Below are 24054 nucleotides of genomic sequence, written 5' to 3'. Positions count from 1 at the left end.
ATGTCCTAATTAGTGCTGCTAATGAGCTTGTTGAGCCTCAGGGTGAAGGCAGAGCTCAGTGAGTCTGGAGTCACACTTTTTCCCCCCCTCCTCACCCCATCAGCACAGTCAGGTCCCGAGATTTATTGCAGTTGCTGTCATGCAGCTCCTGCCTAGAAAACACTGTACAAAGCATCCACACTTTAAAAAACCAAAGGAAAACATGTGGAAAACACATGGAAACAACACAAAGGGAGGGGACACGAGTGCTGTGGAGGTTGGGGGTGGGGGGCTGAGCTCTGGGGGGGATCCTCTGGCCTGGGATCAGTCAGAGTCACTGTCGCTTTCCGCCTCCTTCACGTCTACACTGAACTTGTACTCCTGGTCACAGCCCATGTAGGCGTCACTCATGAAGTACAATGTGTAGTTGTGAGTCCCCGTGGCTGGAGCCACAAAATCCAGCTTGACCTGGGTGGGGAGGGGGAGGTGTTGGGATGGCAGCAGGGACAGCAGGGAAGGTGCCCAGTGCCACCCCCGGTGCCACCCCCTACTCACCTTGGCCTTCTGCTGCAGCGTCAGGCGCTTGATGGAGATGAGGCTGTTGGACTTGGAGTCTCCGATCACCACCCACCAGCCCTCCTCACGTTTCTGAGGGGGAGGGAGGAGCAAACAGGTGAGATCTGGGGACAATTCCCCCCCTCCCCAACCTGCCACCCCGGTGTCACCATACCTGAGGGAACAGGGGTGCGATGACAGGCCCTGTGACCTCCTCCTCACGCTCCAGCTGCACCAGCACCACCACGGGCCCTCCACTGCAGGAACAGAACCACAGAATTGTGGAATGGTTGGGGTTGGAGGGACCTTAAATTCCACCCAGCTGGAGGGACCCCAAGGCCACCCACCTGCGGATGCTGTCCTTGTCCACCACCTCGTAGGACAGCTCAATGTTGGGGTAGCGGTTGCAGAACCGGGCGACATCGGCGATCTGGGCATCTGAGAGCTGCAGCAGCGCGTTCCTGTCCTCGTCCTCCATCTCCATGATGTCAAACACGCTCTCCACACCCTGCAAGGAGGGATTTTTTCAGCCTGGAGCTTCCTGGCACTCCGAGGGCAGGACCCTGGTGCTCCTCCCACCAGGATTTACCTTGTCCGTGCAGCGCTTGATGTGCTCCGAGGTGAAGTGAGGCAGCTGCTTGAGGTAGGAGTCCTTGGACCACATGGCCTGGGTGACCATCTGGGCCAGCTCCATGGCGGCCAGAGCTGGGCTCAGCCACCCATTGCTGGACAGCACGTCCACGCAGGCCTGGATCAGCCGGATCGCCTGGACATGGGGGACAGAACGGGTTAAGGGGTGGAGACGGTGACACGGGGAGTTGGGTTGGTGTGCCCAGGGATTGGTAGTGGAGGGGCTACAGGGTTGGATTCAGTGAGAAACTACCAGAAGTTTGCCCCATGTCCAGCAAAGCCAATTCCAGCAGACCCAGGACAGACCCACCACTGGCCAAAGCTGAGCCCAGCAGGAATGACAGTTACACCTCTGGGATAACATGTTTAAGGAAAAAGTTATGGCACGGATGGAACTGGGTGCAGGGAGGAGCAGAGTGAGAACATGTGAGAGGAGCAGCCCTGCAGAGCAGGAGGAGCAACATGGTATGAACTGACTGTGACCCCCATTCCCATCTCTGGAGGTAGGAGGGAGAGCCTGGGAAGGAGGGAGGGGAAAGTGTTTTTTGAAGACTTATTTAACTTTTCATTATCCTGCTCTGATTTGGTTGGTAATAAATTCAATTCCTATCCCCAGTTCGAGTCTGTTTTGCCCATGGAGGTGATCTCTCCCTGTCCTTATCACAACTCATGGACCTTTCCCTATATTTTCTCTCCTCTGTCCAGTTGTGGAGGGCAGTGACAGAGTGGTTTTGGTGGGCCCCCCAGCCCCACCTTGCTGAGGATTTCCTCGGTGTCTGACTGCAGCTCCGCACTCAGCTGCATCCGGGACAGGTGGGCCTGGAGCAGCAGGTTGGTCTTGACGTGGGGATCATTGAATTTGGGGTTGGTCAACTTGTGGGGGACCTTTTGGGACAGCTGTGGGAAGAAATGATTAACCCATCAGTGCTTTACCCTGAAAACATGGACAATTCCATCCCTGGGGTGATGCAGAGAAACCACCTTTTGGAATCACAGCATTAATTAGGATGGGAAAGAGCTCTGAGATCACAGAATTGCAGAATTAATTAGGTTGGAAGAGACCTCCAAGGTCACTGAGTCCAACCTGTGACCAATCCCCACCTTGTCACCCAGCCCAGAGCTCTGAGCACCATGTCCAGTCGTTCAGAAATTGCCCCCCTGAGCCTCACCTGGCGCAGCAGGTTGTCCTCGTGGTGCCGGATGGGGATGTTCTCGTACTCAGCAGCGTTGGAGATGATCTCAATGAGCCCTCTCACCTTGGTCTTGGCATTAAGGGACATGCTGAAGAGCTCTGGGGAAGGGAGGAGTGGAGACAGCATGAAAACACTGATTTTTTTTCAGAGAAAAGAGGCAAAAGGATGGAGTTTTACACACCCACAGCACCTTCTCTGTCACCTGTGGCACTGGATCAGGAACAGAGGGCAGGTGTGGTGCCTGTCCCTGGGGAGCCCTCACCTATGGTGGTGTAGTTGATGTAGTAGTAGGCAGCAATCATGCCCAGGTTCAGAGGAGCCACATCCATCTCATCTTCGATGCTGATGCACTTGGACTGCTCCAGGTCGCTCAGGGTCTGCTCCACCAGCTCGGAGAGGTGATCTGAAAGGTGCCTGTGGGACACACCTGTGGGTACAGCAGAGCTCAGAGACTTTCCAGGAAGGGCAAAAAAAGCTGCAGAGCCCACAGGCAGAGGGTCCCTGATACCCTCAGCCCTCTCTGCCCACCTTGCAGGTTGTAGTAGTTGGGGTTCTGGGTCATCCTGCGGTACAGGAAGGTCCATGTGAGATAATCCACCGCATCCTGCTTGTTCTCGATGGTCTTGGTGACGATCTCGGCGTTGAAGTGGTCGTGCATGCAGTGATCCAGGTGGGATTCCACTGGCAGGGGCTCATACAGGAACTTCTTGAAGAAATCCTACAGCCAGGGCAGGAGGGAAGGGGTAAATAAACCTCCAAAATCCCAGAGCGACTCCCAGGTCGCAGCCACACAGCTCTGAGTGAGGGTTATCCATCAGCTGGGAGAGAAACATCTGCCTCCACACCCTAGGAAGATATCTGAAGACCAGGAATGTGCTCCAGCCCTCACCCACCTTCTTGGACCCCTGGCACATGATGACACAACGGCCCTCGTCGTCCTGCAGCGGGCGGTTGGCGTGGCCCACCATCTGCAGCACATCGTAGATGGGGTAATCCACATACCTGGGCAGGGACAGAGGGTGAGCAGAGCTCCAAGCAGAGCTCCCAGGGATCCCCTTGGGCAGGAATGAGGCCCTGTGGGATTGGGGGGCTCCACTCACGCATGGATCTTGCCGTTGTAGTACTGGGTGTCCATGATGATCACCAGGTGGGCTGCGATGTTCATGCCCCAGCACAGGCTGCGGGAGGCCACCATCACCTGGACTGCGCCTGGAAGGGGAACAGGGAGGGTGCTCAGCATTTTTGCAGGGCACTGGAATTGGGGGGGGGAGAGATCTGTGGGGTTCTGTGCTCCCCAGAGGGGTCTGGGAATACAGGGAGGTGCAGGAAAGGTGGGGGGTGATGTTTAAGATGGCAGATTTTTTGGATGTGAGAGGTAGAGGATCACGGAATCATGGAATGGTTAGGGTTGGAAGGGACCTTAAAGATCTTCCTGTTCCACCCCCTGCCATGGGCAGGGACATCTTCCACTAGCCCAGGTTGCTCCAAGCCCTGTGCAACCTGGCCTTGAACACTTCCAGGGATCCAGGGGCAGCCACAGCTGCTCTGGGAATTCCATTCCAGCCCCTCCCCACCCTCACAGGTAAGAATTCCTTCCTACTATCCCATCTAACCCTGCCCTCTGTCAGTGGGAAGCCATTCCTCCTTGTCCTGTCCCTCCAGGCCATTGTCCAAAGTCCCTCTCCAGCTCCTGGAGCCCCTTTAGTCTCTGGAAGGGGCTCTCAGGTCTCTGTTAGAAGTGCCACAAAGCTTGGACAAGGTGTCATCTCCAGTCCCAAGACTTTGGGCACTGTTGAGCTCCAAGGAAAAGGGTTCCAGGCCCTGTCCCCACCCTACCCCTTACCAGAGCTGAAGAGCTGCTCCACCACACGTCGTTCCATGGCCGTGAGCCCCTCGTGCAGGTACCCAACCCCATTCACCAGTGTCTCCTTCAGGGTGTTGTCGTTCAGCTTGTCCAGGTACGGCACCAGGTCCTTCTCTGCGCAGTGCAGGAACCTGCCCGGGAACCATGGAATGGTTTGGGTTGGAAAAATCCAGTAAGATCATCGAGTCCAACTGTTCCCCCAGTGCTGCCCAGGCCACCACTGACCATGTTCACAAGTGCCATCAGGGATGGGGACTTCACCCCTGTGCCAGGGCTGGACAGCCCTTTCCATGAAGGAATTTCCCAATATCCAACCTGACCTTCCCCTGGCACAGCTTGAGGCCGTTTCCCCTTATCCTGTCCCTTGTTCCCTGGGAGCAGAGCCCGACCCCCCCAGCTCCCCCTCCTGTCAGGGAGTTGCAGAGAGTGAGAAGGTCCCCCCTGAGCCTCCTTTTCTCCAGGCTGAGCCCCCCCAGCTCCCTCAGCCACTTCCCCAGCTCCGTCCTCTTCCCTGGACACACTCCAGCCCCTCGCTGGGGTGCGAGTCCCCCCGTGATGTCCCCCCAGGTGCCCCATGTCCCCCCCCAAGTGCCCCATGTCCCCCCCAGCCCCATGTCCCCACCTCTGGCGCTGCACATCCGAGGCACAGGTGGTGAGGATGTTGATGGCCGTGAGCCGGGTCTGTTTGCGGGACGGCACGAAGACAATGACGGGTTTTTTGGGCGAGTGCTTCATGACAGCGTGGTACACAGGCTTGGCCATGGACAGCAGCCGCGTCTGCGTGTGGCTGATGTTGAAGCCCTGCCCAGGGAGAGTCACCAAACCAGTTACGTTTTCTTTAAAAATATAGATATTGTATTATAATCACATTATAATCACATAATCACACTATAACGACATTATAAAATATATTAATAGTCTTGTGCCAGCTGCCTTAATTACCTGTATCAGTGATTAGTTAATGTGGACTAGGAGACATCTTAGATTTGGGAACAAGGGTTGTGTGTCAGAGCAAAGAAGGCAATAATAATTGCAATAATATATAACAATGCAATATAATAAAATAATAACTTATATTTTTATTAATTAATTAATAAACCCCAATCATTCAGTGTCCTTTCACTCTAATCTATCCCAAAAGGATTACTAACAAGAATCAATGAAACAAGAATTAACAATAACAGGAACTAACAACAATCCCAAGGGATTATTAACAACAACAAGAATTAACAACAATCCCAAGGCACCATCCCCCTCCGGGGCAGGAGGCACACAGGTGCCATTCCCAGCCCTACCTGGATGTGCAGCTCCAGGGGCACGGGGCGCACGTTAGGGTGGAAGTTGAAGGTGGAGGTGGCACTGCAGCCCAGCCAGTGGGCCACGTCCTTGGCGTTGGACAGGGAGGAGCTGAGGGCCACGATGCGGATCGGCCGCTCGATCTGAGAGGAGATGTAGCGCATCCGGGAGCAGATCACCTCCAGCACGGGCTGTGGGGACACATCTTGGAGTGGGAATGGGGACACGGAGAGCTCCCCGCTGGGGAACAGGTGGGGATTCCAGGGGATGCCCCTCCTGAGCTTCCCAAGGGATACAGCTCTCCTATGCCAGCCCACGGGAGAATTCCCAGCTGGGGAAGTTGAGCTGAGAGTGGATACAGGATCAATCCACCCCATTCTCAGCAAGGAAAGCTGATTGGACCTGGATACAGGATCAATCCACCCCATTCCCAGCAGGAAAAGCTGATCCAGACTGGACACAGCACCAGTCCATCCACCATGAGGGACATCCCTCAAGGAGAAGCACCTTCTCCCCTCCCCAACTCACCCCATTTTCCCCCCCAATCAGGTGCACTTCATCCACGATGAACAGGTTCACGTTCTGGACGTTCTTCCTCTGCTTCCAGCGGCGGGACAGGATGTCCCACTTCTCCGGGGTGCTGATGATGATGTTCCCTTTTCCCAGCAGCTTCAGGTCGGTGCTGGTTTCCCCCGTCAGCAGAACCACCTTCTTGTTGAGGCGCTCCTGGAACTTCTCGTACCAGTCCATGAAAACCTGCCAACGAATGAGAAAGATGCTGCTGTTACCCTCAAATTCCTACCAAATTCCTGATGCAGGCTGGCAGTGGGATAGTGCCTCTGCTCCCTCAGGGAGGACACAATAATCAGATAACTCTGGAGTTATCCCAAGGGTTGTGACAGCAAAGAAGGGATGAGGAAAATGAAACAGGGGATGAGGATGGAAATCAAAGCTGAGATAAAGCCCCAGGTATTCCCAGGATGCTGGACCCACCTGCTCTGCCAGGGCCTCCATGGGAGTGATGTACACACAGCGTCCCTCGGAATTCTGGAGCAACATCCTCAGGATGGCAAACTCGGCACAGATGGTTTTCCCACTCCCCGTGGGGGCTCCCACAAACACGTTGTCATCGCTGTTGTAAACCGTGTTGAACACTGGGGACACAGGGACAACCAGTTCAGTGAAAATCCCCATGGATTTCTGGGAATGGGACGGGAAAACATGGTCTGGATCCAGCCTACACAAGAGGAGCTCCAGAAAAGGCTGTTTAGGGAGTTTTAGCCTAGGATTCACTGAGCAAAACAGGTTCTAATCTGTTACAGGAGCTCCCAAGTGGGAATTCCCCACTCCAGGCAGGGAAACTCCAAGAGGGAAGCTCCCAACTTCATCCCTGCAAGCAGCAGAGCTGGAAAAGTTTGGGCACAGCATCCAGGAGCAAATCTGCTGCTTCAGGAATGTGCCAAAGATCCTCTGGAGGAAGCTTTTGAGACATCAAACCTCGCAGGCTCCAGGAGGTTGAGGGAGACATCATTTGGTATGAAATTCCTGACTTCACACGGATAAATCCCACAAAAACAAGGCTGGATGGGGCTGGGGGGGCAGCTTGAAGGAAGTGAAACACCCACCCTGGGTCTGGATGGGGTTGAAGAAGGGGAACTTGTCCTGGTAGAGGCTCTCGAAGGCGCTGTTCCGCAGGGCCGACACGGGCAGGGGCTGCAGGTCCAGCAGCTCCGTGGGGGGGGGATACTTCTCTGGGAGGATCAGGTGCCGGAAGGAAACGGGCAGCTGGGTCTCACAGGCTGTCACACACACAAAAACACATTTTCACCTTCAAAACCACTCCCATGGCTCCATCTCTACACACAAAAACATATTTTCAGCTCCAAAACCCCTTCCACGGCTCCCTCCCTACCTGCACAAACATTTTCCCCTCCAAACCCACTCCCACAGCTCCACCCCTGCACTCCCGCTGTCAAGGGCTCCTCCAGTTCTGTTGTCACTTGGATTCCAGGAGGTTTTTCCTCCAGAAAAGCACTCAGAGGGAGGATTATCCAACCCCTGAGGCCCTTGGGGGAAGCACTGGGGTGCACTGGGGTGAGGGGACTCACAGAGCCAGCGATCGGAGACCACCCGGATGAAGTACTGGGGGGGCAGTGGCTCAAACACAGGCACAAAGAAGGTCACCAGGTGCTCGTCCTGGGCATACTTGGATTTCAGCAGGAAGTACTCATGGTGCAGAATCACCTCACTGTCCACATCCTCCACCAGGATCCAGAAGGCCTCGGATGAGCCGTGGACCTGAGCAGGGACAGATCTCACCTTCAGGGCACAGCCCAGAGCCCCCAGTTCCAGACAACCAGCAGCTGTCCCACAGCAACCCAGACCCAAAAATGCCCTTTTTCCAGCAAACAGGGTATTTACCCTGATGATTTTCACAAACAAGTCCCCAAAAATGCCCCTTTTTAAACCAGAGTATTTTCCCTCATGATTTTCACAACTCAGCCCCAAAATTCCCCCTTTTCCCTGCCATCCTGATGATGTTTGGAGGCAGAACTCACCTTCTCATCCCACTGGAAGTCAGGAGCGATGGTGAGCTCCACTTTGAGGGTGGAGCGGGTGATGGGCTGTAAATGCACGGACAGCTCCAGTTTGGGGAACAGATGAACGTATTTGTGGATTGTTTTGCCCATTTTGGGCATCCTGATCAGTTCTCCTGCAAGAAAAAGGGGATACCGTGACCACAGCTCCCAAACTGAGGATTCCAAGCAATCCCAGCAGCTGGAAGGCACCAGGATGAAGCCTCTGCCCTCCTCCAGCTGTACCAAGACCCTCACCAGGAACAAGCCCCCCAGTCTCTGCATCAAAACATGAAATCATGGAATGGTTTGGGTTAAAACCCATCCACTCCAACCCTCTGTCAGGGGCAGAGACACCTTCCACTAGATCAAGTTGCTCCAATCTAGCCTTGGAACACTTCCAGGGATTCAGGGACAGCCACAACCCCTCTGGACAAGCTGTGCCAGTGTCCCACACCCCTTCCCAAAGGAGGGGTGGGAACAGGCAGCCCCCTCCCGTGCCTCAGTACCGATTTCATTGTGGTTCAAGTCGTAGAGTCGCTCAAAGGGGAAATTCTTCTTCTCAATTTTTTTCACCACCTCCTCAGGCAGCTTCTTGAACTGGCGCAGAGGACACATGGATTGCCACCTGCAGGGACACACGGATCAGGCACGGGAACCCTGGGAAGCCTGGAAGCAGGACCTCCCTGGACTCCTCACTCACATGCGCTTGTCGATCATCTTGCAGAGGTTGAGGGTCTTGTCTGTGAGTTGGGCCCAGCCCCGGTTGAGGACGATCTCAAAGATGGCTCTCATGAGCCTCCCGGCCGACTGTGGGCATGGAGCAGCTCTGGGTCAGCATATCCCACCCTTCCCTCCTTCCCACCCCAGTTCCTGACCAGCTAAAACTCATGGAATTGTTTGGGCTGGAAGGGACCTTAAAGCCCATCCAGTCTCACCCCCTGCCATGGGCAGGGACACCTTCCACTATCCCAGGTTGCTCCAAGTCCGGTCCAACCCGGCCTTGAACACTTCCAGGGATCCAGGAGCAGCCCCTTAATTATTGTGATTCCAAACCGGAGACTCCCATGAAGATCTCATTCCCACCCCGACAGGAATTACACCTTCCCACCGCTCCCAGCTCTGATTTCCAGAGGCATTTTTGAACATAAACTCAATGTCTGAGGTGGAAAGAGTTGTGGGATTAGACAGATGCTAAGGGAACATGCTCGCTCCTCACCTGGGTCACATACACCATGTCAGCCATGAGGGCGAACCCCTCCAGCTTCAGCTGGGAGATAAAGGCCTGCAGGAGCACGTTGATCTGGGAAGGACAAGGAGAGACTCTCAAGATACATCCCAGGAAAGCTGCTTTTCCTGGTGCCATATTTCCCAGGAAAGCTGCTTTTCCTGCTACCTGATTCCCTCTCTCAGCTCCCCTCTTGGTGCCCAATCCCAGTGGATTGGGATGGACACGGCAGGACAGCAGTGACCAATGGGACTGGCTGTCCCCAACCAGGGACATGGAGCACCTGCAGCTCTTTGAGCATTCCAGACACATCCAGGATGTCCCACAGAGGGAAGGGAGCAGAATTCCTTGCCCAGGGGGGATTTGCTATCCCAGCTCTCTCCCAAGGATCCTGCTCCCCTCTAGACAGGCAGAGAAGCCCCTCCAGGGCTCACCTTGGCACTGGGCTCCTCAATGCTCTCCTTCACCGGGATGGGAACTCGCTCCAGCAGCTTCTGCAGCTCCAGCTTCTCTTCCTGCAGGAAAACAAGGCAGGAGGGATGAGATGGTCCCTCAGGGAAAGCTCTGCTTTGTTCCTGCAGCACCAGGATCTGTGTCACCCAGAACAGGCAGATTTTTCATATTTTCCCCACTTTTCTCTGCCTCGTCTGGACACTTTTCCTGCCTTCACAAAGCTGGGAGGGGGTTGTTCCAGTGGAAAAGGGTCTGGAGGTCTTTTGAGGTCCTTCCAAGCAAACACTCCCTAGAGGAGAGCTCAAGCCATGACTCGGGAAGGGGGGGAACAGGAGAATTGCAACTCTTGAAGAAATTAAACTCACCAATTCCAGATCCCCCTTACTAAATAAAAGTCTGACAAGATTAGAAATGAATTCTAGAGAAAAAATTCCTAAGGTTTTTATTCTGTTTCCTGGGAAACAGGCTCATGTCTGTTTTGCTCATCAGTCTTTTCCTCTCCTAGGAACTTCTGAAGATTCCAATTTCCAGCTTGGAATCACTTGGAAAGAAGTGGAAGATCAATAATACTTCCAAGTATTAAAAATATTTTATATTCTATATATTCTATATTCTGGGTCTCTCATTGCTCCTCTTATTCATAGGAATCTTTTCCTCACAATCATGTCTTTCCTTATTTCTTTAACCTGCTCCCTCACAGGGTGATGCTTCCAAGAAAGGCCTCAGAGAAAAAACAAACATGTTCCTTCCCTGAGCTTTTCCAGCCAGATTTTGGCATTAAAAATGGTTGTGAAATTAGGGATGCACATCCTGAAACTGGGGATGCGCTTCCTGAAGTCAGGAATGCACATCCTACGAACAGAAACTGGGATGACAGAGGATGAGAGAACTCGATCAGAAAAGACCTGGATAGAAAACACTGTGGAAAACACTAGGAAAATATGGATCAGCTATTGCAATTACATTGCATCCTAGTTCTTTGGGCAAAAAAAAGCAGGATTGATCCCATATCCTTCCATCTTTCTCCCTGACCACTCTGGGACCCTCATCTTCTTTTGCTTCTGGCTCTCCTGTAGTTTTGTTGTTGTTTGGCTCCGTACCTCCCTCACGGTGATGTTCCGGAATTCCGAGGACAGGGAGAAGACCCGGAAGAGCTCAATCTCGCTCAGGGTGGGTTTCAGGAGCTGGTTGTAGGTCTGCACGGTCTCGTTGGTGATGTAGTAGTGGCTGGCAATGCGGCCCAGCTCCGTCACCTGGGGGGACAAGGCTCAGATTCCAACTGCTCCTGGCACAGGCTGGATGAGAACAGGGCTGCAGCAGGGAAAATGGCTACAGGAAAAACTCCTAGGCTGCAAACATCCCAGGAAAGCTGCTTTTCTTGATTCCTGATTTCCCAGGAAAGCTGTTTTTCCTGGTGCCTAATTCCCCTTTCTTGTCTCACTCTCTCTGAAGCAATGGAAATGCAACAGGAATGGGAATCTGCCCAGGAGGCAGCAGCAAACACAAAGCAGGTTTGAGGGCCAGGTGTTATCCCAGGTGTTATCCCAGGGCCAGGTGTTATCCTGTGCCACCTCCCTGGAACCACAGACATGCCCAGCGGCATTCCTTGAGATCCGTGTTTAACTGTATCCCTTCTCCCAGCCAGGGGATGCTCTGCTGGCTCCCAGTACCTTCCCCAGGGGCTGCCTCACCTGGAAATTCCCAGTTTTCTTGTCGTACTTCACCAGGTTGTTCTTGTCCAGCATCAGGGCCGCGGTGTGCACCAGGTCCAGGCGCCGCTGGTCCAGGAGCGGATCAGCCTTCAGGTCATCGTGGGAGATTCCATAGAGGGTTGGGGAGCGCAGCATCCGGATGTACAGGTAGGTATAGCCCAGCCAGTTCACTGCATCCTGAGGGAACACCAACACCATCCCATGAACACAGCCCTTGGAAATCACAGGTGATGTTCCAGCTCAGAGCCAGGTGCTCCAGATCTGACACAGAACCTGATCCCAGCTCAATCCCACTGGATCACACTAAACCAGAGCATGGAAGCCCAGCAGGACCACCCACAGCTCCTCTCCTGCACCAGAAAAATATTAGTGAATTAAAATCCAAAAAAACACCCATCTTCCACATGCAGATTTTTCCCTGAGTGTCCTTTTCCACATGGAAAACTTCACTCTCAGTGACGGAAGCATCCACTCTGCACCTGATTCCCCACCCAGTAATTACCATGGCTCCAAATCTCTTATCTCCTCCCAGTTCCCACTGGGTGCCAACCAAGGGCACAAATCCCTGTGGAAAGCAGAGATTCCCACTCGCCTTGGCATTCTGGACATTCCCAAGGACGGTCTCTGCGTTCAGCATGTCCGGGAGCTTTGACACCATCTGGCTCTCGATGGGGAGCTGCTGGTTGAGCAGGGACAGGTAATACTGGAGCTCGCCATGGGATGTGATAAGAATTCCCTCTCCTTTGGTGTCGTACTGGGGTCTCCCAGCACGTCCCAGCATCTGAAAATGGGAAAATGAGGTCAGCAAAACATCAAAGCTTTGGAATTCCATTGTTTTGGTTGGAAAACACCTCCAAGATCATCAAATTCAACCATCAAACAAGGAATTTCTCCTTGCTGCCATGTCCTGGGGCTTTTCTGCCAGGTTGCTCAGCCTGCTGCTACTTCCAGCTGGCAGGAGACACATAGAAATAGCTCAGATGTGTCTGGGCAAGGAATTATGGAGGAATTATTTGTCCAGAACACAGGGACTGTCTGACAGGAAAGAATAGGGAGCGACTGCACGGAGAAGACACAAACAGAGATTTTAAATGTGGGATCTGAGGAAGGGAAAATCCTGCCCCGGGGTCCTGGTGGTTTCTTTGTTCCCAGAAGTTCACCTGGAGGATGTCCAGGGCTCCCAGCTCGGTCCAGCGCCCCTTCTCTGGGCTGTACACCTGAGTCCCCTTGATGATGACAGTGTGGGCAGGAAGGTTCACCCCCCAGGCCAGGGTGGCTGTGGAGACCAGCACCTGCAGGGAAAAACAGGGATCAAAGCCAGGCACAAACCTCTTCCCAAGGAAAACATGGATCTAAATGCTGGGCCCAACTCCAGACAAGCACAAAAGGGATAAAGACTGGGAAACGGGACTGTCTTCACAGCTGAACATGGAAGAAGAGGTGAACAGAGGGATCTTTACCCAAATTTTCTGAGAAACCAAAAAAATCCTTCCATTTATCCCATGGCCAGGAAATTTTGGATGAGGTTTTGCCAAAGTGGCATTTGAGGAGGAACCAGCTCTGGGACAGAGTTCTGGCTGAAATCATCTGAAATTCCTGCCCTCCTGGCCACATGTTTTTACCTATTTTATTCCTACTCTTCAGGAAAATCAGCCAGGCCAAGGGGATAAATCCCTGCCCTCTCTTCTCCTGACCAAATGCTTTAAGTCTCTATTTGGATCCTATTCTTCAGGAAACTCAAGGCTGCCTCCAGCAGCAGAGTGGGATGGGGTTGGCTACCCTTGATCCTCAGGATTTTGCCCCAAAAAGGCCATTGGAAAACACAGACTGTGTTTTTTGTGAAGAGCCTGCCCTGGCTAAAGCTGTGACTCCTCCTGGAAGTGCTCCTGGCTTACCTGGATGTGCTTGTCAGCAAACAGATCCTCCACCAGCGTCCGGTCCACGCGGGTCATCCCGGCGTGGTGGATGGCAAAGCCGTAGGGCAGGAGATCCTTCAGCTCCAGGTTCTGTGGCATAAACACAACCAGCTCTGGGGTTTCTACCCAGGGAGAAAACAAGGTGGAGCATCCCAGGGGAAAGGCTGTGAATCTGCACCAAACTGGTAGGATGTTTATCATGGAATCATGGAAAAGCCTTCTAAGATCATCGAGTCCAACCATTCCCCCAGGACTATCAAGGCCACCCCTAACCCATGTCCCCAAGTGCCACATCCCCAGGGATGTTAAATCCCCCCAGGGATGGAGGCTCCACCCCTGTGCCAGGGCTGAATGGCCTGTTCCATGAAGGAATTTCCCCAGTATCCAATCCAGTCTATCCAATCTCACCTTGCACTGCTCAGCTTCCGTCCTCAGAACTTCGGTGGAGGCTGAGCCCTCCCGCAGGAAGAGGCCCAGGGTGTCCTTCTCCAGGCACATGTCCCTGATGGCCCTGGCTGTCTTCCCAGTCTCCTTCCTGGAGTGCACAAACACCAGGACCTGTCAAACAAGCAGATGAGACATCACTGAGCAAGGAATCACTGTGGCAGCTCCTGAAAAAGATGCCCAACCCAACCTGCTCCTGGTGCTCGGGGTAAGGAGAGACCTGGAATTAATCCAGATGTGGCTGCACATAGAGCTCCTGATTTAATAGGGCAGCACACCAAAATTTCCTCATCCTAAAAGGACTAACCCTACATTAATCAGAGCTGGCACAGAGAAAACTGTGTTCCTTCTCCCCTCATGAACCTCCCCTCTACTGCAGCTTCTCCAGAGCAACAGGAGCTCAAAGGGGATTAAGTGTGTCAGGAATGAAGTCTCCAACCTGGTTCTTCCCAGCATGCTCCATAATCTTCTCATAAACAATCTCATTCATGATCTGGAAGCGTTTGATGGCTTTCTTCTCTGTGATGCCAACATAGGTCTGCTCCAGGGGCACTGGGCGGAAGCTGTGGGGGAAAAAACCCCAACCCATCAAAGAGAAAATGAGAGAAAAAACCCTCCCACAAAGGTCAAAAGGTATCCAAAGGCATCCTGCTTTTTGGCCAGCTCAACTCCTTTGTGCCTTGATGTACTCAGAGCTCTGATGGCTCTAGCTGAGCCATAAGGACCAGCCACAATCCCTCCTGATTCCTGGAATCCATTTGCTACTCAGGGAGCAAAGAGGGTGTTCTGGGAACTACCATTATCCTAGTTTAGGCTTCCTTCCAGCAGCTCCTGCTGCCCACAGGGGTGGCAGAGCTTCTCTGCCTTCTCCCAGCACCTTCCTGCAGGGATGACCATGCAGGAATATGATTTGAGGGATGTATTTAACTGCTCTAGACCCAAAAATGCTTTTAATGACCCATCAAAGAGCAACTAAACATGTGCTGAAGGTCTGGTAAGGCCCTGGCACCATCTGACAGATGGACACTCTATGCTGCTGAAGGAGGGAGGTGTAAGTCCAGCTGGAAAAGCTTTCCAAGGTACCTGTTATCAAAGTAGAACAAGCCTTTGGCTGGGTCCACCCTCAGGAACGTGGCCACGTCCTCGTAGTTGGGCAGGGTGGCACTGAGGCCAACCAGCCTCACATCCTCCTGGGTCATCTCGATGTTCCGGATGGCTCTGGCCACCAGGGACTCCAGGACGGGGCCGCGGTCGTCATGCAGGAGGTGGATCTCATCCTGCACAGAGGGAATGGGAACAGGGTTATCCCTGCTCCAAACTGCCTCTTTCATTGAATTGTGGAATGGTTTGGGTTGGAAGGACCTTAAAGCCATCCAGTCCCACCCCCTGCCATGCACAGGGACACCTTCCACTATCCCAGGTTGCTCCAAGCCCCATCCAATCCGGCCTTGGACACTTCCAGGGATCCAGGGGCAGCCACAGCTGCTCTGGGAATTCCATTCCAGCCCCTCCCCACCCTCCCAGGGAAGGAATGTCCCATCTAACCCTGCCCTCTGTCAGGGGGAAGCCATTCCCCTCGTCCTGACCCTCCAGGCCCTTTCCAAAACCCCTTCCCCATCTTTCTTAGAAGCCCTCTTTAAGCAGGGAATTATACTTTCAAACCTTTCATCCCAAAAACCTACAAGTGGAGCAACTTGTTGATTCCCAGCCTTGGAAACTTGGGATGCCTCCAGGGATGGGCAATCCACAACCTCTCTGGAAAACCTGATCCATTTTTGGGGTGATTCCTTGGCTTTTGTGGACTGGAGCAGCTCAGCGCAGGGCTCAAAGCCTGAGTGTCTCCAGAACCAAGAGACACCTTCACACACGTTCAGGAACCACAGAGATGGAGGACACAGCGCTCCCCACCCTCCTCCTCCTCCCTGCCGGGGCTCTGAGGCCCTAGTGCTGCTCACCAGTATGACCAGTCGCACCAGCTGGGTGTAGGTCCTCTCCCCTCCCTTGCGGGTGATGATGTCCCACTTCTCGGGGGTGCACACGATGATCTGGGTCGCGCTGATCTCCTCCTTGCACAGCTGGTGGTCCCCGGTCAGCTCGGCCACGTTGATCCCGTATGTGGCCAAGCGCTGGGAGGAAACCACAGGGCAAACATGGACAGCCTCTTCCGTGAAGGAATTTTCACTATATCCAATCTAAACCTCCCCTGGCACAGCTTGAGGCCGTTTCCCCTTGTCCTGTCCCTCGTTCCCTGGGAGCAGAGTCTGACTTCCCCCAGCTCCTCCTTCCTGTCAGGGAGTTGCAGAGCGAGAAGGTCCCCCCTGAGCCTCCTCTTCTCCAGGCTGAGCCCCCACAGCTCCCTCAGCTGCTCCTGGTGCTCCGGACCCTTTCCCAGCTCCGTCCCCTTCCCTGCACACGCTTCAGCCCCTCAATGTTTTGTCATGAGGAGCCCAAAACTGCTCCCCAAATTCAAAGTGCCTCCAGGCACAGGACACCCATCCACCCTCTCCTATGTTCCAGCATGGGCAGGACCAAACCTGTCCTCACCTTCCCAAAGCTTCCCACCATCTCCTGCACCAAGGACCTCATGGGAGCAATGTAGATGATCTTGAAATCATCCACGTTGATGGTCCCGTCCATGTTGATGTGCTTCCCGATCTCCCTCAACATGCACATGAGCGCCACGTTCGTCTTCCCAGCGCCCTGGAAGGCAAGACCACCAAATCCCATCAGATCCCTGGCTTCTTCAGGGGAAAGGGTCTCCCAAAGTCATCATCTTTGTGGGTTCCCCTCACACAGGCCCTGAATCCCGGGATCTCACCGTGGGAGCACAGAGCAGCAGGTTCTCATCCGACTCCAGCGCTGCACGGTACAGTTTGCTCTGGATACGGTTCAGGGTCTTAAACCCCTCAAATCCAGCCTGGGCGTATTTGGGCAACTTTTCCACAGAAACCAATTGCTGAAAAGTGGGGAGAAAAATGGGAAAACATTGAGTTCAGCCTTTGTTACAATCTCAGAGGCTGCAGGGCAGATGTGGGATCTCGAGGACAGCCTGTTGAGCAGCAGCAGGGATGTCTTATTTCCAGATGGGAGGAAAATCCCTGTGCCCTGGGATCATGGAGCAGGTTAAGGAAGGATCAAACAGGGCTCATTAGCAGGCACATGCACTTCAACCAGGCTAAGTTATATCTGACTACACATCAGAAGATCAAACCCCTGCTGTGCTCCTGTGGTGGGACAGATCAGACCACATCGGTGCTTCCAGCACAGATCAAAAGAGGGGATTTATCCCAATTAATCACACAGCTCCAGCCCACATGGGAAGGAGAGAGAAAAAGCAGAGCTGAGGGCTCAGCAGAGCAGCTGGACGGGGCAGAGCAGCCCCAAAACGGAAACCACTGCACAGGATGAACAGTCCACAAGTGGGAAACCAGAAATCAGGAAGTGTCTTCAGACACGTGGAAAAGAAGGGTCTGCAGGGAATGTGAGAGAGAGGAACAGCCACATCAAAGCTGCTGAGTCACAGGAAGTGTCTGTCACGGCATCAGCAACAGCTCAGGGACTCACACAATGGTTTGGGTCGGGAGGGAACTTAAAGGTCATCCTGTTCCAACCCCTGCCATGGGCAGGGACACCTTCCACTATCCCAGGTTGCTCCAACCTGGCCTTGGACACTTCCAGGGATGGGGCGTACACAGCCTCTCTGGGAATTCCATCCCAGGCCCTCACTCCCTCATAGGGAGGAATTCCTTCCCAATATCCCACCCAAATCTCCCTTTTTCCAGTAGGAAGCCATTCCTCCTTGTTCTGTCCCTCCACCCCTTATGCAGAGCCCCTCTCCAGCTCTCTGGGAGCCCCTTTAGGCACTGGAAGGGCTCCGAGGTGTCCCTCAGTACTAAGTAAGTGAGAACAGACAGGTCACCAACCTCTTCAGCCCCAAAAGGCTTTGGTTTCAGGGCAGGCACATGAACCTCCTCGTAGCCCTTGCGCTGCCGGCGGAAGGATCCATCCGGGAGCTGGCATCGCTTGTTGGCCATGAAGTGACTGCCCTGGGCAAACACCAGATCCTCCAAATCCAGCACCTGTCGTGGAGCCAGTGCCTGGAGACAGATGGAAAAGGGGCACAGGTTAGGGAACAACATTCTCCTGGTGTTTTCACCCTGGGATGAAAGGAAAAGCTACTGCATCCAGCTGGAAAGCGCCTCTGGAGCACATCAGGGCTTGTTCATGGTATCTTCATGCTCATGTTACTGCAAATAACCTTTTTGCTCTGACTGAGCATGTTTCAGGAAGACTGGGAACAGATCCAAGGGTTTTACCTCTCCTCCTTGGTCCAGATCCATGGTCTCCAGGTCCGTGTCCATGCGGGACTGCCGCACACGCTCCCGGCGGGACCGCTCCTCCTGTGGGGAGAGACCAGGAGTCAGCCCTGGGAACAGCCTGAGCCTCCTCCATGGGCTGCCAGGAGCTCCTGTCACACCCTGCAGGTCCTGTGCCCCCATTCCCTTTGAGCATAGGCATCCACAGAAACAGGAAAAACCATTTGTGGCAGGAAAAACCAGTGCCCTCAAGGCCAGGACATAAATGTGACATCTGGGAGAGCAGAAGAAGGGAAGCAGGGAGGGAAAATGCAGCCAGCAGCACTTCCCAATCCCAGAGACACCAAATACACAACATAACCAGGGGAGTTTCCAGCCACAAACCAGGAATGTAGTATTAATCCCATAAAACAACCCCCAAATCAGTTCTGGAAGAGCAAAGGCCAAGCAGGGGTCATCCTGCACAGCAATAATCAGGTTCAGTGTCCCATTCCAGCCCCAGAGAAGCAGAGGTGACAACCAGAGGGGTTGAGCCTCATATGGGGGAGGCCAGAGGTGAAAGAGGACACTTGAAGACAGTTCATAAATGTGGAAGTTGCTGACATGACCCTTTTCCTGGGAAAGCGGAGTCCTGTGTACCTCAAAAACAAGAAGTGGTGAAAAGATTGTCCTTTCTGAGCAGCATTTCCCACGGACTGGGGGCTCCAGCTCGGTCAGCAGCTCCTCTCTCCCACCCAAACCAACCCAGACAGTCCACAGCCAATCCCCCATCCTGCCCCAGCTTCCCCCCAGCTCACCCGGATCAGATCCTCCTTCTCCGTCTCGTGCAGCTGGTACAGGAACTTGGAGAGCTCGGGATCTGCCTCCATCTTGCCCATGATCCTTTCCTTCTCAGCTTCACTCTGGGCACTGGCCAGCAAAGTGCAGTACAGGACTGGGGGGGACAGGAGTGAGGGTGAGCCAAACAAGGGACAAACACGGGTCCAACCTTCCCAAGGCAACAGTTCAAAAGCCTTGGATTGTGGCAGAATCATGTCAGAAGAGCAGGAAGTGGAGGGGAAGATGAACATGGAGGTGTGAAGAAGGACCTGACAGTGAGAGTGAAGGTGGAAGTGAAGGTAGCGGAGAAGGTGGAAGGGAAGGGGAGGTAGAGGTGAGGGTGGAAGGGAAGAGGAAGGTGATGGCAGAGGGTGATGGTGGAGGTGTGAAGGTGAAGGAGATGAAGGAAGTGAAGGTAGAGGTGGAGGTGATGGAGGTGAAGATGAAGGTCACTCACTCATCATCCGGTGCTGCCGCAGGACCTTGATGAAGTCGAAGGTGTTGAAGCCCAGGAGCAGAACCAGCTGGTTCTCACATTCCCGGTCATCACTGGCAGTCTGGGAGAAGAGATAGGGAATGACCAGTAATCTCTGTGCCCACAGACCCTGGATCCCTGTCTTCCATGAAACTGAAGGCATGAGCAGCTCAACAGCAGCAGCAAACAAGGCCAGGTTTGAGCGACTGAGCCTGAAATAACAATCTCACCTTCCCTCTAATTCCCTTTTTTCCCACCAGGCCATGATGCCCAAAACACATCAGAAACAGAATTAGGAGGGAAATGGACACCATGGATGCTGATCTCCCAGCAAACACCAACACAAACCCAACCACCTCCCCCTCAAGAGATCCCTGTGAACTAAGACTAAGCCCAGCCTAGTCCAGTCTTGTCCACAACTCAATCTAATGTGAAGAAACCTAAATTTTTGGGGCAAATTCCTGCCTTCCAGGCAGATAGACACTTCAAGGCCGCTGTGATCCCATAGATCAGGTGCCCACTGACCTTCAGGATCTCCAGCACCTCATCTGCCTTTTTCTGGGACACGATGGCGTCATCGTAGAAGCGGCTGAGCTGCCGCTGGAGCCAGAAGGCATCGATGTCTCTGGGGTGCAGATCCTTCTTCTTGGAGCTCATCAGCTCCCCCGATGCCACGAGCTTGGGAAAAGCCCCAAAAACCATTATTTCCCTATGGCCTTGGTGTGGTGGAGCCAGAGTTTGGGGTGTCAGAGGGATGTTCATTCTTGAACACCCATTTTGGCTGCACTCAGAGAACTCCAAGGCTCCTTTCCACCCCCAAAACCCAACAGGATCACCAATCCTGCTCCAGATGATCCCAAGCCCACGTTCCATGTGACTCACGTTGGCTGAGAGGGTGCAACGCACGACAGCCTCGTCCCCTTCCATGTCATCGTCCGACGCCTCGTCACGGACTTCCCCGTAAATGTCCTCATCCCCTTCCTGTAGAAAGCAGCAATCTGGTAAGTGGCTCTTCCAAACATCAAAGAGCAGCTTTTCATTGGCAAGAATGACTCATCTGGCAGCTCATTCCCAAGGGGAACAGCCTGACTTGTGCTTTTAGCGGGAACGTGGCGCTGCAGCTCAGGTGAAGCTCCACGTGGTATTTCTACTCTAAACAGGATCTGCCAGTGACTCCTCCAACAATCCCCTATTTATCCCTCTTTTCTCTCAGCCCTTTCCAAAACCAATCCTGGAGAGTGTTTCTGTGCAACACCTCCACCCAGCGCATCCAAATCCCTCTTTTCCATCTGTCAAGTTTCCCCACGAGATCTAAATGTCACCATCTGTCTCCCATCACGCTGAGTCATGGTAAGCCTTGGATTAGTAGGATAAGCCACAAATCCTCCCCAGGCTGGGAAGTGGCATCTAAAATAATCCAGGTTCTGCCCGTAAGAGACGTCCCAGCCTGAGCCAACGTCCCCTTTCTGAATGGGACAGGGGGAAATGGGACAAATGCGGTCCCTGCGGAGCCACCTCCAGCCTCATCTCCTACCTCCTCATCAGACTCAAACTGCACGTTCACCCCGTAGGTCTCATCGATGTTGTCGTCTGCAGGGAGAGGGGAGGGAATTCAGCAGGAAATCTGGGCCACACATGCAAAACTTCCAGACCCATATCCCACCCCATATCCCACCCACATCCACACCTCGGAAACACCAAAATAACGCGGTTCGGGGGCCTGGAAACCACCCCAAAGCGTTTCCCTGTGTGCCAACAGCACCAGCCACCCCTCTGCCCGGCCCCACCGCCGGAGAGGCCCCGTACCCATGTTCTGGATCTCCTTGTCCCCCCCATAGTCGGTGATCTTCTTGCCCAGGTTCACCAGGACGTGGTACCGCGTGTCGTCCGTCTGGCCCAGCAGGAGGTCGATCTCCTTCCGACGCTCCTTGTCCCGCAGCTTCTCGTTCTTCAGCACAGCCAGGACCTCATCAGCTGCCCCACAAAGGATGTCCCGGGGCTGGGAAAGGGGTGACAAGCAGGGAATTCAATATGGAAAAAGTCTTGAATCTTTCTGGGCCCCCCAAGTACCAAAGAACCACTTCACCACAATGAAATCACCATCGGAACATCCCCAAGCCCCAAAGCAGCACCAACAGAGGAAAAAAAAGGATGCCCAGAGAAGCTGTGGATGCCCCTGGATCCCTGGAAGTGTCCAAGGCCAGGTTGCACAGGCCTTGGAGCAACCTGGCCTAGCAGAAGGTGTCCCTGCCCATGGAACTGGATGGTCTTTAAGATCCCTGCCAAGGCAAACCACTCCATGTGCTAGTTTAGATTGCATATTGGGAAGAAATACTGGATGTCCCCGGGTCCCTGGAAGTGTTCCAGGCCAGGCTGGATGGGACTTGGTCTATGGAAGGTGTCCCTGCCCATGGCAGGGGGTGGAATAGGATGATCTTGTCCCTCCAACCCAAACCATTTCATATCTCCATGAACCCATGGGATGACAGGGATAGATTAACCAATCCAAGGGCTGGATCTCTCTAACCCAGGCTGTGATCCCAGCCTCACCTGGTCCCCCAGGGCTGCCTGGATGAAGCTCAGCAGGACCTCGTAGGTCTCACGGGTCTCCTTGGTCTTGGGTTTGTAGATGATCCCAACCATCTCATCGATGCCCTCGGACAGCAGAGTGTAGCCCTTCATCTTGTTGATGTCGTGCCTGTCCTCGTCCCTCTTCCTCCTCCTGTGGACAGGAGCAGGAGTGGGACATGGAGTCAGAGCCACAAAGTACCACAAGGCTCCTTAATTTCAAAAATAAAGGGGTAAAACTGATTGATTTTAATTTCTCCCCTTCGATTTTCAGTTCCTAACACAGACCAAGTGACTCCAAGTGGAGAAAACTATGTGTTTCTGACATGCACGTTGGTGGGGTTTGGTCTCCAGCCCTGTGCTCACATCACCACAAGGTTTTCCACCTCCAAATATTCCCAACACTGGAGAAGAGAAGGGTCCAGGGAGATCTTGGAGCCCCTTCCAGTGTCCAAAGAGGCTCTAGGAGAGGGACTTTGGACAAGGGATGGAGGGACAGAACAAGGGGGAATGGCTTCCTGCTGGAAAGGGGAAGATTTGAGTGGGATATGGGGAAGAAATTCCTCCCTGTGAGGGTGGGGAGGGGCTGGGATGCAATTCCCAGAGAGGCTGTGGCTGCCCCTGGATCTCTGGCAGTGCCCAAGGCCAGGCTGGACCCTGCTCTGGTGTCAGGCCAACAGTCTTTAAGGTCCCTCCCACCCCAAACCTTTCTGTGACCCCCCAAAATCCTGTTTGGGGACAGGAATTCCCATTCCAGGCCCAGCTCCCACTCACTTGGCTCTTCTCTCCTCCTGCATCTGGGGTTTGGTCCTCTGGGCCTTGTCTCCCATGCGGGTCCCCTCGAGCTTCCCCACCAGTGACAGCACCTCCCCCGTAGGCTCGTCCCGGCGCGTGCGGTCGATCAGGGACCGGTCAGCTTGGAGCACCAGGTTGGAGTTCTGGGGGATGGAGAACGGGGTCAGGGGGGCTCAGGGAAACCCTGAAATGGGGCTGGGGGAGGCAGGGAGACCCTGGAATGGGGCTCAGGGAGATGAGGATCCTGAAATGGGTCTGAGGGGAACTGGGAGGGGTCCCAGAATGAGGCTGAGGGGGATAAGGAGGTCCCAAAATAGGGCTGAGAAGGGTCAGGGGGGTCCTGAAACGGGTCCCTCTATAGGGCTGAGGGTCCTGAAATGGGGCTCAGGGACACCGGGGGTCCCAAATGTGCGGCTGAGGAGGGTCAGGGGATCCTGAAATGGGACTGAAGAAGTCAGCGGGTCCCACTGGAGATCCCACCAAGGGGCCGAGGGGGCTGGAGTGGTCCCTCCATGGGAGGGGGGGGGGCTGGGGATCCCGAAATGGGTCCCAACCTGGGACTGAGATGAGTCAGAGGGTCTCACCGTGGCGCTGAGGGGGGTTGACGGTACCGGGGGAAGATTCACGGCACTGGGCCCGTACTCACCGCCTTGTACTCATACTGCAGGCTCCGGGCGGTCACGTCCGCCATAGTGGGGCCGAGATGGGGGCCGAGGCCGGGACCAGGGTCAGAACCGGAGCCGGAGCCGGAGCCGGGGCCGGACGAGGCCGCGCCGCCGCCGCGCCGGAACTTCCGGGTCGCGCCGCCGTTTCCGCCTGACCCGGAAAAGCGTCCGCACCCCGGGAGCGCAAGGCCGCGCCCATCCTACTCTGATTGGTTGGTGTGGGCTACACCCCGCCCCCCGGCACTGAAAAATGGCTATGATTGGTTTAACTGCTCGCCCGCCGCGCTCTGACTGGCCAGCAGATGTGTGGGTGGGGCGGAGAGTTTGAAAACGCAGGGGCGGGGCAGGGGCGGGGTCAGCTCTCCGTTCACCACTTCCTATTGGCTGTTCCCGAGTAAGCCACGCCACCTGCTCCTGGCCCTGCCCGTTCCGCGGTGAGGGGACGCGTGAGGGCCTCGCGAGATGCTGCCCACCCCCCTCTGCTCCTCCCAGGCGTCTGTCCTGCTCCCGGTGCCACGGCCTGGTGCTGTGTGCCCCGTGGGTGCCCCACGCGTGCCGCGGACGCTGCGC

General features: G+C 54.4%; 1 protein-coding gene across 1 annotated transcript; it reads right to left on the bottom strand.

Annotated features, from left to right (window-relative positions):
* Positions 1–108: 108 nt before the first annotated feature.
* On the bottom strand, positions 109–23643 carry SNRNP200 (small nuclear ribonucleoprotein U5 subunit 200). The gene is made up of 45 exons (XM_064638022.1): positions 23466–23643; positions 22799–22962; positions 22007–22178; positions 21263–21455; positions 20991–21046; positions 20339–20437; positions 19982–20134; positions 19439–19538; positions 18960–19096; positions 18163–18246; positions 17770–17943; positions 16665–16802; positions 16391–16546; positions 15802–15972; positions 14930–15123; positions 14286–14409; positions 13811–13960; positions 13382–13492; positions 12647–12778; positions 12079–12267; positions 11466–11663; positions 10875–11027; positions 9756–9836; positions 9313–9396; positions 8797–8903; positions 8603–8721; positions 8076–8230; positions 7626–7815; positions 7143–7316; positions 6511–6671; positions 6046–6273; positions 5517–5708; positions 4844–5022; positions 4201–4352; positions 3458–3566; positions 3251–3359; positions 2886–3075; positions 2620–2784; positions 2334–2455; positions 1918–2061; positions 1124–1300; positions 882–1042; positions 710–791; positions 535–627; positions 109–447 (listed from the first exon to the last, which is right to left on the bottom strand). Exons 1-45 carry the CDS (start codon positions 23508–23510, stop codon positions 304–306), a joined length of 6411 nt encoding a protein of 2136 aa, XP_064494092.1. The 5' UTR covers positions 23511–23643; the 3' UTR covers positions 109–303.
* Between the last annotated feature and the right edge of the window lie 411 nt (positions 23644–24054).

This window comes from Pseudopipra pipra, chromosome 28 (assembly GCF_036250125.1).
Source record: "Pseudopipra pipra isolate bDixPip1 chromosome 28, bDixPip1.hap1, whole genome shotgun sequence".
In the NCBI taxonomy this organism is placed as follows: Eukaryota; Metazoa; Chordata; class Aves; order Passeriformes; family Pipridae; genus Pseudopipra; species Pseudopipra pipra.
The sequence above is the reverse complement of the archived record's forward strand: the minus strand, read 5'-3'. Positions and strand labels throughout refer to the sequence as shown.

Bases quoted from the DNA above. Each gene is read 5' to 3' on its own strand.
- SNRNP200 (XM_064638022.1), bottom strand. From the start codon at position 23,510: ATGGCGGACGTGACCGCCCGGAGCCTGCAGTATGAGTACAAGGCG. The intron at 19,539-19,981 runs GTCAGTGGGCAC...CTCTTCTCCCAG, and splicing joins AGGTGCTGGAGATCCTGAAG to ACTGCCAGTGATGACCGGGA. The intron at 7,816-8,075 runs GTGAGTTCTGCC...GTCCCTGCTCAG, and splicing joins ACTTCCAGTGGGATGAGAAG to GTCCACGGCTCATCCGAGGC.